Source organism: Setaria viridis, chromosome 1, assembly GCF_005286985.2.
Source record: "Setaria viridis chromosome 1, Setaria_viridis_v4.0, whole genome shotgun sequence".
NCBI lineage: Eukaryota > Viridiplantae > Streptophyta > Magnoliopsida > Poales > Poaceae > Setaria > Setaria viridis.
The window spans coordinates 31,089,756-31,108,298 of record NC_048263.2 but is presented as its reverse complement, the minus strand read 5'-3'; the positions used below and the strand labels follow the sequence as shown (position 1 = coordinate 31,108,298).

Below are 18,543 nucleotides of genomic sequence, written 5' to 3'. Positions count from 1 at the left end.
TATTTCTCGAGTGAAAGTACTTCGAAGAGCGGGATGGATTTCCAAATTTCCTGTTATACACACCTGTCACAAGAAAACATTTGACCCATCCGCAATGCACATACCCCGTATGTTCTAAATGGTCCTAGCGCTAAATAATGCTGTGTTCCAAGTGGTCCTAGCTCAAGCCTCTGGAAATGCACATAAAAAACGAAAAAAAAAAGAAATCAATGGAGACAGCGTAGTCCAAGGACCCTGGTCAAAGAAGCATTCAAAATGGATTGCACTTGGAGGAATAAACAAGAATACTTTGAACAGCTCCTGCATTGACCGGATTTGTTGCAGTTCCCGGATGAGTAACCACTGGCCTACGCAGCAGGGGCTAGATGCCCTGCACCTCCAATTTTTTTACACGACACAGAAAAGACGATTAGGGATAGACACAACCGCAAAGCTAGGTAAGCAAATTAGCAGCAGCAGAATTAGGCTAATCAGCAACGCAATTAAGCTAGGACACACGCAGCCCAGTAAACCAATAGGCGGATCACCATCAATCAGCGGAACCCGCGCGCGACGAGCAATCTGATGAGTCAGGACGAGTCGAACTTGTAGTACTTGTCGACGGCGGCGACGACGTCCCAGGTGCAGCTGAGCCCCTTGGGGAAGACGACGAGGTCGCCGGCGCCGAACTCCACGCACTCCGACGACCCCTTGATGTGCGCCCGCACCTTGCCCTTGAGCAGGTAGCACGTCTGCCGCGCGTCGAACTTCACCGGGAACTTCCCCGTCGGGCAACCCCACCTGCGCGCACGACGACGGCCAACGAACACTACGGTGATCAGGAAACGAGGCCAGGGAAACCGGGCAGCGTGATCGATCGGCGGCGGTGGTACGGTACTCACTTGGGCCAGGACTTGACGCCGAGCTGGAGCAGGCGGGACTCCGGCGGGTTGCGCTCGACGGCGATGGAGAGGCCGCCGGGAGGGTCGGTGTCCATGCTGTCCGGGTTCGACCCCGAGGCCATGGGCGAGCGAGGCGGCGCCGGAGGCTGGAGGAGATCGACGGAGAATGGCAGCTCCGGGTCCGGGAGGAGGAGGAGCAGCAGCAGCGGCAGTTATGGAGAGGCTGTGCTAGTTTGGTAGGGGTTGAGGAGGGTGAGGGTGTGAGGTGTGGTAGTGGGAAGGAGGCTCTCCGAGGGCAGTTGGAGCGGTGGTTTCGGCCTGTATTAAACCGGAGAGAAGGGATCTTTTTGTGTTCTCGTTTTATAAAGAGCGTGAGAGATGGTTATTGTTTCTTCTTGTGCATGTGTATAGCATTTGGAGCACTGGGGTCACAAATTTAGAATTTAAGAAAGGGTGGTAACTGTGGAATTCTTTTCCAGAAGATGAACAAAATTCATATATGTTTGCCACAAACCCAAACATTTTATCTTCAAGGAGGTTTCAGCACTTTTGGAGGGTTGGCAAGCCAATTTCGAACTTGGGAGACAAGCACAAACCAGCTCACTCGCATTCTGGAGGGTTGGGAAAAGCCAATTTCTGCATTTTAAACCTCTGAAGACAAGTAGAAGAACAACTGAATTTCCTCATTTTCTGCATGTGCGTAACTACTGTAGATGCTTCGGGAGGCTACTTTGCATGTGTAGGGCATCGTGGAAGGCATGCTTTCTCAGAAGCAAGATATTTTATGAGCACCAAGGCTGGAGCCCATGGAGTCAAGAAAAGAAAGGTGAGGTGAAAATGAGGTTCGAAAGCAACCACACGAACGCGACGCCGAGGATCAAAGAGCAGCGAAATCCACCGACCACCACACGACGCGGTCAACACACACACAAAATCGTGAGCCACCAGCCACGGAGCACGCCCACACGAGCACGAGCCACGACGAGGGCCCGCAGCCCCCGTCCGTCCCTATCCGTTCGGTTCGTCCATCCCCCGTTCCCCCGACCCGTCGGCCGACGTGGCGGCGGTGGGACCAGACCAGCGGCTGACCAGGCGTTTGACCGCCCGTCGCGACAGGGGATCCCATGTGCCTACGGCCCCCGTGTGGCCCCCGCGTGACACCGCCGGGGAACACGTGCGGCGAGGCGTGATCGGACGGCACGCGTGGGCCCTGGGAGCGTGGGAGGGCGCACGAGCCACTGGCCGCATGGCGACGACGTGACGCCGGTCGCCGGTCGCCGGCGGAGGGAGGGCGCAAGCGGCCAAGCGCGACCCGACCCTGCATCCCCTGGTCGTACGGCGCCGTGCCCCCTCCCAAAGATGTGGAGGCGCCAGTGGCCGGCCGACGCGTGGCCGGCGCACCAGGCGGGGGAGGCGGGATCTTTCTGCGGCTTCACGAGGGTTGACGGAGGGACTGAGGGAGGGCCCGACCATGCCCTGGTGAGCCCTGAAATCCCAACGCCTTGTTTAGTTGTCAAAATTAGGAGTGACAAAATTACTGTTCCGGTACTGTATCACACTGTAGCGTTTCGTTTGTATTTGTGAATTATTATCCAAACATTGACTAATTAGGTTTAAAAGATTCGTCTCGCAAGGTACAACAAAACTGTGCAATTAGTTTTTAATTTCATCTACATTTAGTACTCCATGCATGTACCGCAAGTTTGATATGATGATAAATTTTCTTTTTGCATAGTAACAAAGTTAGGAGTTGGGAGTGAAATAAACAAGGGCCAAGACGACCTCGTCGCCGTGCGGATGGGGATGGCGATGGGATCGAGCAAATGGCAGCTATCACCTTCGCCATGTAGTGGTCATGGACACTGCACGTGGGCCTCGGCCCTCGGTGATCTCTTGATCTCTTTGCATCTCCATTGGCTTGATGCTGGTGTCACCAGTCAAATCTGTTCACACGTCTGTCATGCAGCATCGTGTTCTCGAGCTGACAGAAACGCCGAACTGCTCCAGCGGCTCGTTTCTCTTGCCATTGCAAACCTACAATCCCAACATCACCTCGCTTCGGTTCGTTCAAAGAAAAAAACATCACGTCTCTTCTCTTGCCACTGCAGTGTTGCACGCCTGAGGCCCGACCACCCCTGTGCTGTGTGTACTCGCGACTGGTTTCAAAGCCATCCGAGTTGAACTTAAAAAAGTTGAAAGTTGGGTTTTATTTGAGGTAAAAAGCTAAAATTTCGGGACTAAAGTTGGAAGTTCCAAAAAAAAAAAGCATCTCAGAAACTAATAGCACGTTTGGTTGAGGGATTTAGTTCATCCGGTGTGAGGAGATCAGTCGTTCGGTGATTTTTTGATGGAAAAAAAAACATTCAGCAATTTTTCTGAACAAACCAAACTAGCACAAAGGGGATGTTTGGTTAAAAACCTTGGGCCAGGCAGCTGACACCAGGGAGCTCAAACCAACTTACCAACCCCAAAGTGCTCAGAATCCACGGCCTGAGCAAGCTGCCTGTCTTACAGGCTACAAGCCTGCAACCTCTTTCCTTTGTGCAAGAGTAAAAGGTCGGAGCAAGGGTAAAGCTGAAAAATAAACAACTCCATCAAATATAATAAGTAAGAGCTCTTAGAGCAACTTGAACAGCCTTGCCATCTCCCTCTCTCCCTCTCCAAGCTAAAATTTGACAAGTCTGTTGAAAATCATGATCCAACAGAGTCGCTATCCGGATGGCCATCCCATCCAACTTGCCAAATACTCTCCCACACTCTTCAAACTTGGCAAGCGGATTTGACTTGCCAAATATGCAAAATTGAGAGTGCGAAATGGAAAGTCTGTTGCATTGCAGTGTGAAATGAAAAGATTGGTGGAGTAGATGGAGAGTGTAGATTTTTAGAAAGTGAACTAGCTATTGGGATTTGAAGAGTGAGAAATGGATAGTCTGTTGTAGGAAGCAACTTAATATGAAGAGGAATCTTTTTGCCAACTTGGATAGAAAGTCAAGTGGGGAGTCAAAAATGGATAATCAGTTCGAATCGCTCTTAGAAGGAAAACGGGCAGTGGCAGTGATAATCGATAAAGGTTGTATCCAAATGATCTGATTTTAAGTCATGTAATCTTTCAAATAATTGAGGAGCATTGGCTAAGGTTCAGAAATAAACAATACACGATCTCGCATTCATTGCACATCAATCCGAGAAATATGGAAACTAAGGAACATACACAAATATGGGGGAAAAAAGAAAAAGAAATACACATCATCTCACATGCAAAATAATTATTTGACACTACTTCATAGCTCTAGAAGTAACCACGACTTCATATTCGTCGCTTCATCAGAAGTAACAATGGCCGCAAAACGAACCACTTTCATGTTTCAAGAATGTAGATGCATGCTCCATTAGTACATTCCCTACCACTTACGGTCGTTTGCTGACTGCATGCTAGACTTTGCAACTATTTTATATTGTTAAGCAAATGCAATGGCATATCCTTCCGAATTCTGAGTACAAAGTTCCGGATGTAGCTTGGAAAATGTAACTTTCAATGAGCGGTTGCAGGAATGTTGAGAACAAAGTTCCGGATGGAGCTTGGAAATTTGGTGTATGTTGCAACTAAGTCTATCAATACAACTGAACCCCAAATTCCTCTTGAAGAAAAAACAGCAGAGCAAACCTTTCATCATACAGCATCCAGCCTAAAAATTATGCTAGGCATGTGTTCTAAGATGCAAATTTTTCATATACAATATACTGACAATTGCGAAGTTCGGAGTATAATCAGATAGGTTCAGACACCAAGAAACATCTTGTATGAAAACTAAGAAACGCACAAAATCTCACATGTGAAAACCTAGAAATATACAATCTCACGTTATCTGACACAACTTTGGTTGACCCATAAAAAAGAAACTAGAAGTTACGGTCAAAATACGATCTGAAGTCCAGTTTTAAGAAAAATAGATGTTACAATCCTCGCAGTTTATGGTGATTGATTCCATTGAATACGACAAAGTATCAGACAGAGTTAGCAATATGTCACTATCACGTCCAGCAAAATACAACTGAACATCAAGTGAAGTTAAGGATACAGCTTGACAGACTCTACCACCAGAAACTTAAAAATAGCCTGCTACGTCCTGCAACAGTTTTGTATATTGACCATCAAGAGCAAGAGCATAGAAGTATTTGTTGGCGTGAAAGCTAACTGCATGTCCTACAGGTTCCTACCAGTGGTTGTCATACAAACTGAAAACCATGACTATACTGATGCTAGTTTCGATTTCTAAAGCAAAACTTCTACAAGAAAATCTACCTGTGATGACTGATTCCAGGGAGTAAGGGCAAAGTTACAGATTGAACTTGTAATACGTTGCGACAAAAGCCTATCAACACAACTGAACAACAGTTATCAAAATACAGGTCAAGAGATGCAGGGGATGAATTAAACGCAAGAGACACCAAACCTTGCTGGAAAAGTTTCAGACGGAACTTGTAATATGTTGCAACAAAGCCTATCAGTACAACTGAATAACAGCTAAAGTTATCCAAATACAGGTTAACAAAAGTGAGGGCAAAGCTTCAGGTGTAAAATATTAGTGTTGCGATTGTTTTATACTAGTGTGGTGGGGGCAGAAAGGTTTGTACCAGTAACCTCTTGCGCTTAATTTGTTACCTGCATCTTATACAAGTGCTTGTAGGTCTGCAGTGCCAAATTTGCATGCAGGAGCCAATACCGATTAATCCAAGATACGGACAAATTAGCCTAGCCAGTTCAATTCCTCACAAATTATGAATTTCAACACGAAATGTTGTAGCCCAAGTTTTCTAGGGTAAACCACATCAAGCATGGAGATCCTTCCAGGTACTGAAACGACAGATACCTCATCAATTGCAACATAAACAGAAAATAGCATAGAGGATACTTCAAACAGATCAAAGCGATCATTCCAAAATGCCAAAATTGACGAGCAAGTGAATGCACAATGATCCGCAAACAACGCAGCAGAAAGGTACCTAGATTGATGCCAAACCGTCTGGCAGATGTCTCGAAACGAGTCTCAACAGATACGCTAATTAAAAGATCCCATCACGATATCGACAGAACATGACAGACAAATCCCTAACTTTCCTCAGATCGCGGCCCACGAACGGCCCCCATTACCGAACCCGCGCGGCGGCTCCCCCTCAGGCGAGGTCGGCGTCGTCGAAGTCAGCGCCGTCGAAGTTGTTGTAGAACGTGGAGAAGGGGAGGGGCCCGCGGACCTCGGCAGTGCCTCCGCCGCGGCCCCCGCGGTGCGGGGCGAGGAACAACTCCTCCTCGCCGTCCTCGTCGAGGAAGCCGGCCCCCGCGGCGCCGAGCGGCGAGTCGTCGATGTCCATGAGCGTCGAGACGGCGTCGTCCTCCATCGGGAAGCGCGGGTGGAAGACGTGGGAGGCGGCGGCGGCGGGGGAGAGGCTAGGGTTCTGGGGGCGGTGGTGGTGAGGGGGCGCGTGGTGGCGGGGGTGGTGGTGGGGCGGGAGGGGTGGGCCGCGGACGCTGCGGGACCTCTGGTGATGACGACGCGACTCCATGCCGGCCGGCCTTGGGTGGCTGATATTTCGCCGCGGGGATCTGGAGATTTGTGCGATCGGACCGAAGCTGCTCATAGGGCTATTTTTATATTGGCTTATTAAAGAGAGTCCATACGGCTTCCGGCTGCTTGCCTCGGCCTAGGCCTAGCCGCTGGTCGTGGGCTTCAAAGTTCAAAGTTTGCAAATTGGCGCTGGGTCGGCGGGCCTCGTGCCGTGGTGGACCGTATGTCCGTATAAGCCTGAATTCTGCAATGGGCTGAATCCTATGTAGAATGGCCCGGTATTGCGGATGATCCAGGATTTTGCTAGTGGGCTGTCGTCCGTCACCAATATCTTACCGCAGCAAATTCGGAATCGTGCGTGGACCTGGGGAGCAATTTTTGGGCAAAAGGCATGAACTTCTCGATCTTCGGCAATGCAATGTTGCAAAGTGTTTGGTACGGCATGGGACTGCTGCTCATGTGCAGTTTCTCTAGTTTCGGGAACAATTTTTTTGAAATTTAGTTTCGGGAACAATTAAGAGCAACTTTTTCACAAAAAAACTAAATCATACTTACTACTACTACGGAATTGCACGTGATTACTTCCATTCGATCTTGCTCTACAAACCACAATTAATTGTAGTTTTGCGAGAGGTTTGTTCTAAGCTGTAGTAGTTTTGTTTCTATAATTAGTGCAAACAGTTTGTGAAAGTTACACGAAGATAAAAACACGCTCCTTCTGCATCATCATTCAAGTTTCAGCACAAAACCCCTGGACTTTTTCCCTTCCTTGTACGTGCGCGCTGGGGGAGTATGATGGTAGCACCATATGTCAGGCGTGTGCGCCCGTTCCAAACAGCATGCAAACGCCACATGATGGTTTGTGTGCCCCTTCCAAACAGGCAAACAGCATGCAATTACCCAGAGCTTACAGATTGCTATCGCTGAAAAACGACAAGCGTCGACGAAAGCGACGTGCCAAAGTGGCCTCCATGAGATTAGTGAGTGGGTGGACCTTTTTACTCCGATGCCATAAAGTCAGCTCCCTTGCCTCCCCGGCCTTTATCGGAAAGGCGAGCGACGAGTCCCTTTCTCCGGCAGCGTGCGGGCATGGTCGGGTCGCACGGACAAGGTGCGCGCCAGCAGCCCAGCGCCGCCGTACCCTTCTCTCCCCGCCACCTCCTGTCCTATCAGCATGGCCACACAAAAACCTCCCGAGTCCGTGCCCCTAATCCCTGCTAATCTCTCTGACCCTCGCATCAAGGAATTTTTTTCGTTCCGGTCCAACCGCTGGCCTTTTTTCCGCGGTATGAATGCGTCTGCGGTTCCAACCGTGAAACGTTGACCTCTGCACCATCAGGCGACCGAAAAACTGGTTTAGAGCTGAAACGATCGGAAAAGCAGCGGGTGCTCGCTGACGACAAAGGCCGTGGACCACGCATTCGTCGTACTACGCCGTTGAAGTGGCCAAGTGGGCGCCTGGGCGGGCAGGGCGCGTACGTGCGTCCTGTGCGTCAGTGCGCGCGCATGAGCACGTGAACAACATCCCGTTCGCGCGGCCCATGCGCACGCACGGCATGGCATGGCAGCGCAACCAAAACGACCGCACATGGTGTGCCCGAGCGACCACTCGCTGCCGCTGCCAGTGCCAGCTGAAAGCCAATCGGGCTTCTGAACTCTCCACGTACGCTACCTGTCAGACGACGAGACGAGCCTCAACCCGACCGCGCCACCACTTCAATTGTCGTCGTGTCAGCCAGATCAACGAGGCTTTGCCATGCCAGCACCCGGGTGAGACTGAGACTGAGATATCGGGATGGGCAGACGGCGGATGCCGCCGTGCGACGAGCCGACGATTCCATGAAAGGCAAGCAAGCGCGCGGGGGCCGGCCACCCATCGGCGGACGCCGTTTTTGAGGGGAGGATCCCGTGCTTTTTCGGGGGCAAAAGGTCAGCCCCGGGAAGCGGGGGGCGGCCTTTTCGCCTGGCGCCGGCCGCATGCATGGCTTTCCGTGGTGGGGGTGAGCACTGCGGACGCTGCTCGCCGCGCCGTCCCACCCAGCATCATGCTCGCCGGCTCGCCTTCCCGGCCTCCCCGTGCCGACGAACAGCATCAACCCGCACGCTGGCGCGCCTGCAGGACGCAGGTGACCTCAAGCCTGCCTGCTTGCTTTGAACTTGCGGGAGCTCATTGATTCTTAATATCTAATAGTCTAATGTCATGAACATCTAAGAATGGAATCAATTAAGGATTTGACTACACTTATATATGAAATCAGTAGATCCCCTTAAGGACGCTGACGACCTCGTGCCTACTTGAGGAAGCAGGGCGTGGCGTTGATATAGTCTTGTGGGAAACAACATCACGAGCAGACGGTGGCTGGCGGTGGTCTTCAAATCCGTGCCCGTGCAAAATAGAGTTAGGGATAACTTACCTTGATCTATTGGGGTGAGAAGAACCGCTTCTCATAGCACGGATCATCCTTAGGATCAAGCCGTTAGTCAAGTTGGTTGCCCTAGACTAGGACAATATGGTGGTTGTTAGCCCCCTTAGGACTCGATCCCTTTAACTAAGCATGATCAATTTCAACATTTTTCCCTTGATTGTAAGGATCATCATAAGCTATACTCACAGTAGAAAATATACGAGGTAACGCGTCATCACAGTCAATAAACACCATTGCAACTTCATTACCTATAATATATCAATCAATAATGTACCAATCAAGAATATACGAGTTAACGCGTTATAACAGTCAATAAACACCATTGCAACTTCATTATCTACAATATATCGATCTACGGATAGTCGCTTATTCATAATGGATGGTCCTCATGTGCAAATTATTTTCAATTTCATCATGTGCACGAAAACAAATATCTGTTCAGAATTAAGAATTTGAAATCCGATGTCACAATTTATAAAGCCGGCCTAGGAAGGAGACACGAGCACTCGATCGCGAGCAGCAGCAGCGTTCCACTCCGGTTGTTCCATTCCACAGTGGCGGGTATAGGATCTGCGCGCGTAGTTTTTCGTGGCTATGATTTCTTCTCCGGACCGTATCATCTTGCCGCCGTGGAGAGGAGGTCCGGAGGTGGAGTTGAGCAGCATCGAGTTTGTCGCCTTGGCCTCGAGCGACCATGGCACTCTCATGCTTGGACACGCTGGATCCAATATAGTCCAGGTCGATTCAGTGATCAGTTGTAATGAGAACTCGAGGGATAGGTGAGAGGGGTTTACCAAGGTCCTCCTGCGTGCAGCTGACCCCGATGAAGTTTGGTAAATTAAGGATCTGTTCGTTTGGTAGAGTCCCATCTGATTCTGATTCTCAATGAGAGTTGATTTTCTGAGAGAAGTGATTCTGTGGTTAAGTGATTTTCTTTAATTTTCTAGTATAAACTTTTAAAATCAGAATGGATAATCACTTCACGGAATCAAGAGAAGCTACTTTTTTCCGCTCCCAGCTTCTTAGTTCATTTCAAAGAACCACTTTACGGAATCAATAGAGATTCACTTCTCTCTAAAAAACTCTTTGGCAGAGCTCCTATTCGATTCAACAGAGAATCTGCTTAGGAACTCTGCCAGAACCTAAGTGGAAAATTATTGTTTAGCACTGTGTTCGACAAAGGAGCTAGCCCCTGCGTGCAATATATAGCTACTCCGGTGGCGCTCTCGCCTGGATTCGCCATAGGGACCGTACGGTGTCCTTTTGTTTGCATGATCTTCATTTTTAGTCGATCTAATAGAAAGAACTTGTTTTAGTCAAGAAAAAGCAACACCGAGCGTGTCAGGAATATGCATGCTCCTACTGTAGCATCTGGTTTCAGGACTTAAGAATACCATATCTGGTCAAACCAGTACTACATTATGCTTCCAACCTTTCGATAAACCTTAAGTCCATAGCCAAAGGAAAGGATATAACCCATCCAGGAGCGGCGGACCATTTCCAAATAAAGCTACCTGATCGATGCAACTTTTAACTGTCTTTTGTAAACTTATCTCAAAGAATCCCCTCTCCCCCTGTCCTGACATAAAGCTCACGCCACTTTATGGGCAGGCACCGGAAAGTAACAGCACTATACTCGAGCCTCAACACGAGGCCAGCAGCCCTGCCCCTGCTCCTCCTACTCCCTAGCTGCCCACTAATCTACTCGCTTAAGCCATGATCCCTGCAGCGTTATCATGGCGCAAATGGCAAATTGCACACACGCGACGACGCGAGCTCCCCCGCCCCGCACGCTGCTCGCTGCACTGTCAGGTCAGGCGCCCTTTCCCGCCGTCGCGTCGTCGTCCCCGGCGATCTGGCCGGCGGCCCGGACACAAAAGCGCTCTGCTGCTCCTTTGGCCATGGATGCGTGCGCGGCCGATATTATCAGGGGTGATGGCCGAAAGGCGCGCGGGGGTCTTCGTGGTCCGCCGAGGATTCCTCGTGCGCGCGGCGGGGGTCACCTGCCGGATCGCGCTCAGGCCGCATGGGCAGCGGATTCGCGTATCGCTCGCTCATCACCTGGGCACAGCGGCGCAAAGCTAAGCTACCGGCAAGCGAGCATAAAATTAGTTGAAGCGTCCATGCCTAGACGATTATTGCAACGCTTACCTGCGTCGGCGTGTGGTTTAATATGATTCTGATGTGCGCCAATGATTTTTGCTCGCTCGGAGCAGGATCGAGTAGCTCGCGGAAAGGGGCAAACCGCCAACCCTGATCTGATTTTGTGTGCTTAGAGTTGGTTTGCTCAACGGTAAGGTACAGTACGGAGAGTGCTCCAATGGCCGGGTCTTCGTGTGCAGATGTGACTGCTTACCTGCGTACTTGATTACAGGAGAGAGCAATTTTCATGGCATCAGGTACTGCGGTTTTCCATGCATGATGCACCTACGTACGCAATGCATGCCTAACTTGAACCGAGTACACGGCTGGAAGCTGGCAGGATGTCTATGGATCGAATATTTGGGATTAAATGTGGGCTGAAAAGTTGGTCACTTGGACCGAATAATGGCACGAGGCACGTATGCTTTGATCGAAGCCGATCTGGTCAGCGCTGACAAGATCGCAAGAACAGCCGTGACAACATTGACATGCCATGTCTTCAGAACTACCTCTGTATCCAGGGAATTGATTATCACGTCGAAACGTACACCACCTCTTGTCTAGCATTCGGTACTTCTGAGTTGGTATTGGTACATTAGTGACCCTGGTTCATTACTCCCTATACGTTCAATAAAACAAGTCATATTTCTATGTGTTTTCCTTTACGACCAGTTAATTTTTGCATGGAAGATATCCTTAACATCCAACGGATGTGATATAACATGTTGCGTCCCGAATCACATATATACAAATGAAACCACTCGAAATGTGTGTATGGTGGAGCTATGCCATCACACCTCTACCCCCACGCTAACATTTGATGCATATGCAGTTGATAGTGCTAAAATTTTGTTTCTCTCTGTGCATTGTGCAAAATTAGTTTTTTTTTACCGACGAACCTATCATGTCATAATTCACAAAGATACTGTACTAGGAAATAAAAGCTGGTGCTAGAATGTTAGATGCTCATTTATGGATTTTAGAAATGATGGCTAGGCATTGTTAATAATGCTAGGAGCTATTTTTGGAAGATGGTGAGCACTAGTGACATGAGTCATCGTTTGCATTTTGTCATCATAAGAAATGCACAGAATGTATAAGTCGGCATCGGATTTGTCAATGAATCACTTATGAATTTGAGAGCTATTAGTAAAAAAGTATGAAAGTTATTGGTAAAGAAGCAGAGAAGAAAATTACAACTTTAATAAGGCCACAACCAGGGGCGAAGCCAACCTAAACAGCCGCTGGGTCAGCTCTGTTGAATAACGTGGTCAAGATTGCATGGATTAGTGATAAACAGTGAATTAGTGAATTAGTTAGGTGATTACAGAATTTTGTCGGGATCAGCTGACCTCGGTGACAAGGGCTAGCTCTGCCCCTGACCACGGACTAATCTAGAGGATAGAGAGAAGTCAACATTGCATAACATTAAAACCACAATATCCTTGGTCAAAATCACATTGCAAACTCGCACAAACACATGGAAAACTAATGAACCTGGTTTAGAGGCTTGTTCACTTGGCCTTGGGAACCATGTGGGTGAGTAGCTGTGGATGGACCAATTGGCACTTGCCAATTCGTTGCATTGATGAGTTTTGACCGGAAGAAGTAGGCTGCCACCAACCGGCGGTGACCAAGCCAAGCGAACCCATTGCCCGCGTAAAACCAAACGAGCCCGGGCACCCAAAAGCCCCCCTCCCAATTCATTTTTTTTTTTCCTTCGGCAGTTCGGCTCGTAGTCAAAACCCCGCTCGCCCCCTCCTCTGTCCTCGCCACTTATTGCTCTGCCTCCTCCCTGCCTGTCTCTCTCGCAGCACAGAGGTCAAACCAAAAGCCGCACCCCGCCGCAACCCCAGCCCAACCCACCGCCGCCACAGCTCTCCAATGGCGGCTCCCCTCCCCCTTCAAAACCGCCTTTCCCCTCGCCCCGTCTCCCTCGCAATCTTCCTCTAGTAGTGCTAACCTCAATCTCCATACAAGCGAAGGCAGGAGCTCGCTAGGCGAATCTGCGGCGGTAGCGGGGGCGAGCAATGGAGGGGGTGTGGAGGAAGGCCAAGAAGGCGCTGGGCGCCGGCCTGTGCGTGCACCTCCCCGCCGTCGCCGGCGACCGGGAGGACGGCGCAAGCGAGCGCCGCGCCTCGGATGCGGTCTCCCTGGACTCTACAGCGGCGGCGCACGCATCGGCGCCGAACACGCCGGCGGCGACGGGCACGGCGGAGGCCCGCGCGCTGCGGAGGTCCATTTCTGGAGGCAAGTCCTCCAAGGTGAGACCTTTTCTTCCCCTCCCTTCTCCAAGCATTTACCTCCCGTCATTCCGAGTTAAGATTTGCGTGAGGTTCGCCGGCAACCTGGCGCGTGAGGGGCCGGGCAAGCATTGCAGGCTTAGATGTGGAATGTCGCAGGGACGGAGGCCGGCTTGCCGCCCTTCTGGGTTTTTTTTGGTTAGAGTTGGGTACGGATTGAAGCAATGTGGCTTCGCTTGTGAACGATTTGTCTCCAGATGCGGTTTTCCCCTGGTCGGCAATTTTTGGATGATTTGATGGGCGTTTTGGTTTGGATGCTCTTGCTTGCGTCCAGCATTCTTTGTATGCATCTGATTTTTTAATCCCGTGGTTTTGTCTTAAGCTGCGCCTCTAGTAGTCGGGATTTGTCATTTGTCACTTTGTCTCCCAGTTGAAAATCGAATTCATCTCGTACTGTTCCTGCGGGAGCATATGTTCATGACAAGAACCAATTTTTTCCTTAGTTACTGGTGTTTTAACTTTTTTCCCCAAATTACTCGAGAGAACACATGAACACGTCCAAAATAGATGCACTTTTGCAAGATGATGTCACTTTCTGTTGTGAATATTCCGTCCCATGCTATTTTCTCATAGAACTTTGTGCTGTTTTCAAATGTACAGAATCTTCAATTTCTTTTTCTCTTCACAGATCTCCTCATTTTCAGAGATCCTTAGCGATTTTGGCGTGCGTTCGGTTTGCTAGTTTTGTCTAGAACTCTAGATATCCTTTAGAGCCGCTCTGGACGCTGATTGCTTTGTTGTGTGTGATATGCATAGCGGCTTAACGTAAGCTTCTTTTCTACTGCATCAACTTGCTCCTCCCGGAAAGGGAAAGTTGGCTTCTTTGCTGACCAACTTGCCAACTTCCCATTTTGTTCACGTGTATCATCTTCACACCTCTACCACTCGCCTATAAATTTTGTAATATCATTAAATGTCAACCAAAATTTTCAACTCGGGTTGCTGTCCATTAACAGGAATGCCAAATTGCCAGGATTAGTGCTAATATTTTTTTTTGGCTTTCAACTGTTTTCTTAAAGGATGTACCTGTATACAGCTGTCATGGCAGGCGCGTGAGTTCTTTGATAGTCTTAAGATCTGAGATTTTTGTGATAGAATCTTTGTGTGGTTGGGTCGAGGCATCGATGCCTTTATTGATGGCTTCATGCTTTTTTGTTTAATGGGGTATGCCATACTTGGTTATAATTGTGTTTGGAAGTGCCCCTATTTGACCAGCAACCTCACAAGTATTTCTCCCATAGGGTTGACATTTATGCACGTGACGGTTCTAAATTTGCCTGTTCTGGTCAAAGGTTAAGCCTACAATGTAAGGAAAAGGCAAACTAGATTATTTGTTTATTGTGAGGCCTGAATAATCTTTGAAAGATTAGTTTGGTCATGTTTTGAAAGTTGACATATGTTAGAAACCAACATTGGATAATTTAGGTCAAATTTTAGTGGCAAGGATTTTGACAATATTTTTGTCTGTTTGTCCAGCCAGGCTTTTCAAATTTTGTGCAAAGTGCCGCATATTATGACCAATAAGCAATATTTTGATGCATGTCTGTTTGCATGTTTTCTTATACATCTATGAGTTGGAAATTTGTACCATGTGTTAGAATTAGCATGTGAATAGAAAGTGATATTTTGGGTTTAGTTGTGTGATGGTGGTTAATTTGATTTTCTGTTTAGTCAGAGTCCTTAAACACCATTTTGGTAGGGTTTCTTATACAGTAATGATAAGTATTTTTTTTATACTCACCTTTTGTTGTGAGGTGCTATTTCTATAAAATTAAGTATATGTACTGTTACTTGTGATCTGTATGTCCATTCCATCCTGCTTTCTTTTTTGAAAAATAGCCAAATTAACACATCGTTTATTGTTTTATCAACAGAGAATGTGCGCTATATGTTTTGATTCCATGAAGCCAGGTCACGGGCAAGCCCTATTCACTGCTGAATGTTCTCATATGTTTCACTTCCACTGCATCTCCTCCAGTGTGAAGCATGGAAACCATGTATGCCCAATTTGCCGGGCAAAGTGGAAAGAGATCCCCTTCAATCGCTCATTATCTTCTATAGTTCCCCGAGGAAGAGGTGGGCTCAATGCAAACCAAGCTCGATTACCCCAGCAAGATGCCTACATGGCTCTTCTCCGCCCGGTTCCGAACCGTCAGCGAGAAGCTCCTGTCTTACTTGGTTCTGAGCCAGTAGACTTCAATGATGATGAACCTTTGCAGAAGATGGAGTCTGCTAACATTGGATCTAGTAGAACTGTGGAAATTAAGGCATATCCAGAGTTTTCAGCTATTCCACAATCATCTCAAGATGATTTTGCCGTTCTGATCCATCTAAAGGCCCCATATGCTAACCCTGAGCAGGTCACAGGCAGATCGGTCAATGTGACCTCAAATGGGTATCCTACATCTCGTGCCCCTGTGGATCTTGTTACCGTGCTTGATGTTAGTGGAAGTATGGCAGGCACTAAACTGGCACTCTTGAAGCGAGCCATGGGGTTTGTAATACAGCACCTGGGGCCATCTGATCGTCTTTCAGTCATTGCTTTCTCATCTACTGCCAGAAGGTTGTTCCATCTCCGACGGATGTCACACTCTGGTCGGCAGCAGGCCTTGCTGGCTGTCAACTCACTCGGTGCTAGTGGTGGCACAAACATTGCTGATGCACTGAAGAAAGCTGCTAAGGTTATTGAGGACAGGAGCTATCAGAATCCAGTATGCAGCATCATTCTCTTGTCAGATGGCCAAGATACATACAATATTTCCTCAAATATCAGGGGTGCCCGACCAGATTATAGGTCATTAGTTCCATCTTCCATACTAAATCACACATTTCGCTTAGTGCCCGTGCATGCTTTTGGTTTTGGAGTAGACCATGATTCAGATGCTTTGCACTCAATTGCTGAGGCCTCTGGTGGTACCTTCTCTTTTATTGAGGATGAAGGTGTGATTCAGGATGCATTTGCTCAGTGTATAGGTGGGCTTCTCAGTGTTGTCGTTCAGAATATGCAACTAAATGTGGAGTGTGTGCATCCTGGTGTTCAGCTTCGCTCCATCAAATCTGGTAGTTACCTGAGTAAGGTGGCAGCAAATGGGCGAAATGGCTCAATTGATGTTGGTCATCTCTACGCTGATGAGGAGAGAGACTTTTTGCTGTCAGTGAGATTACCACAATGTCGTGAACAGACCACACTTCTGAGAGTTGCTTGTGCTTACAGAGATTCGTTAACAAGTGAAGACTTCAGGATTCAAGGTGATGAGGTAAAAATCTTGAGGACTAAATCACCCACATCTGAGCTGGTTTGCATGGAGGTTGATCGTGAGAGAAATCGTGTCCGTGCTGCTGATGCTATTGAGGCTGCAAGGGCTGCTGCTGAGAGAGGCGTACTTTCTGATGCTGTGACTATTCTTGATGATTGCCGGAGGATACTATCAGAATCTTTTGCAAGCAAGAGTGGGGATCGTCTGTGCACAGCCCTTGATGCAGAGCTGAGGGAAATGCAAGAGAGGATGGCTAACCGGCAACGCTATGAGGCTTCAGGACGGGCTTATCTGCTGTCTGGACTGAGCTCACATTCTTGGCAGAGAGCCACTGCACGAGGCGATTCCACCGACAGTGCTACGCTTGTCTACTCCTATCAGACACCATCCATGCTTCAGATGCTGCAGCGCTCACAGAACCACAGCCCTTCACCTCAGGGCCCATCACAGGTCCAACAACCTAGGATTCTCTTTGAAAAACCCCAGCCTAGATAAAAGGTATTGCCATTATCTTGCCAAGCAAGTGCATGGATGATGGTGAAAAAGAAAAGATCATTTGTATGGCTGCTTAGGAGGTCATAACGTAGTGCTTTAGCACCTGTCTTTTGTTTCTCTTGTTTGAGTCATGGTAGTGGTGAGGCGGGCTTGGAGGTAAATATATTCTGGGGGTATACTGTGGAAGGTGAGGAGGGGCTTTGGTGGTAAATACATTGTGGGGGGTATACTCCTGTGGTGTGAAGGAATAAGTTAGACTGGTAGAGGAGGGGCTGGAGAAACTGTGTAATAGCTTCAACGCGGTAACTGGGTAAGGTGTAGTTTAGGGTCAGGTCAGTTCATTGTCATTGTATCTTTTTCCCTTTGATCTTTGGTGATGTAGATAAGAGGGTCCGGTCTTGGGTTAGTATATCATGGAATCTCTGGAAATTTTGATTGGGGGGGGGGGGGGGGTGTAATGCTATTCCATGGATCCATAACTCTTGTTCAATTTATTAGCTCATGATGTAGCACATGCCGTGAGGCCTTTTGCTGCTTTCAACTAGTTCGTGCCTATTGTCACATACTCACATTGGTTCGAGTTGGACTCGATTTTTGTCAGATTCTGCTTATGAATTCCGCTCCTTAGCTGCCTGGTGCATAGGCTAGAGAAACAAAAAGACTGGTCAGTTTGCAGCACACAACATAATGTAGGTCTCTAGGTACCTGTATGATAATGTAGTTTTCGTGATATCTGTCATTGTTCTTATTCCCAGCAGTTGATTAAGCACTACATAAAATTCGCCAATTAGCTTCAGATTAGTATATGTGGTAAATTACCGAAAAGGTTAACACAAAATCTTGAGCACCATAAACTGCAAGTATGTACCATTGCCTGATCCATAGGGCACATGTTTCCCTGCAATCGTAAAATAGAATTTCATAGCGGTAAATTGCTAGTATTCCAGATAAGTTAAACTTAAAAGGTTGACATCCAATGTTGCAAATAGCCTCCTAATAGCCCACTATAGCTTTTTGAGACACGTGTTGCGACGATATTGCAAATATTATCGCTAATGCCGCTAACTCCGCTATAGCGTGAAATAGCCCCGTTAAATTTAATAGCCTAGTGCCGCTAACACCCTATGATTGAGCTATGAACTTATATATACGTGATCTATGAACTACAATTTATGATTTATGATTTATCTTGTGAGTTGTGATTTATTTGCTTATGCTCACACTCATGCTTGCAATTAATATGAGCTAAAATATGATTTAAGATTTATCTTGTGAGTTATGAAATATGAGCTGAAATTTATAAAATTAATAATGTTTAGGTCTAAATTTTGCTGATTTTTTGCATACCGGTAAAGGCCATAGCTGCCGCTATAGCGTCTGTAGCTTTTTCGGAAGCACTCCTCTAAATTCTATAGCCCGTGATTTGCAACATTGTTGACATCAAATCTGTTGAGCAAATTATAAACCGCATCCAT

The 18,543-nt window shown here is 47.8% G+C and overlaps 2 protein-coding genes across 2 annotated transcripts; one reads left to right on the top strand and one right to left on the bottom strand.

Annotated features, from left to right (window-relative positions):
• Nucleotides 1-235: 235 nt before the first annotated feature.
• Nucleotides 236-1,463, bottom strand: LOC117842015 (uncharacterized). Its single transcript, XM_034722349.2, has 2 exons — nt 882-1,463; nt 236-780 (listed from the first exon to the last, which is right to left on the bottom strand). Exons 1-2 carry the CDS (start codon nt 1,001-1,003, stop codon nt 570-572), a joined length of 333 nt encoding a protein of 110 aa, XP_034578240.1. The 5' UTR covers nt 1,004-1,463; the 3' UTR covers nt 236-569.
• An 11,316-nt stretch (nt 1,464-12,779) lies between these two features.
• LOC117862501 (E3 ubiquitin-protein ligase WAV3) lies at nt 12,780-17,477 on the top strand. The gene is made up of 2 exons (XM_034745995.2): nt 12,780-13,277; nt 15,191-17,477. The coding sequence occupies exons 1-2, from the start codon at nt 13,044-13,046 to the stop codon at nt 17,066-17,068; spliced, it is 2,112 nt and encodes a 703-aa protein (XP_034601886.1). The 5' UTR covers nt 12,780-13,043; the 3' UTR covers nt 17,069-17,477.
• The last annotated feature ends 1,066 nt before the right edge of the window (nt 17,478-18,543 follow it).

Coding starts and splice junctions, on each gene's coding strand:
- LOC117842015 (XM_034722349.2), bottom strand. CDS start 1,003: ATGGCCTCGGGGTCGAACCCGGACAGCATGGACACCGACCCTCCCGGC. Junction 781..881: donor GGCGTCAAGTCCTGGCCCAA/GTGAGTACCGTA, acceptor TCGTGCGCGCAG/GTGGGGTTGCCCGACGGGGA.
- LOC117862501 (XM_034745995.2), top strand. CDS start 13,044: ATGGAGGGGGTGTGGAGGAAGGCCAAGAAGGCGCTGGGCGCCGGCCTG. Junction 13,278..15,190: donor CTGGAGGCAAGTCCTCCAAG/GTGAGACCTTTT, acceptor TTTTATCAACAG/AGAATGTGCGCTATATGTTT.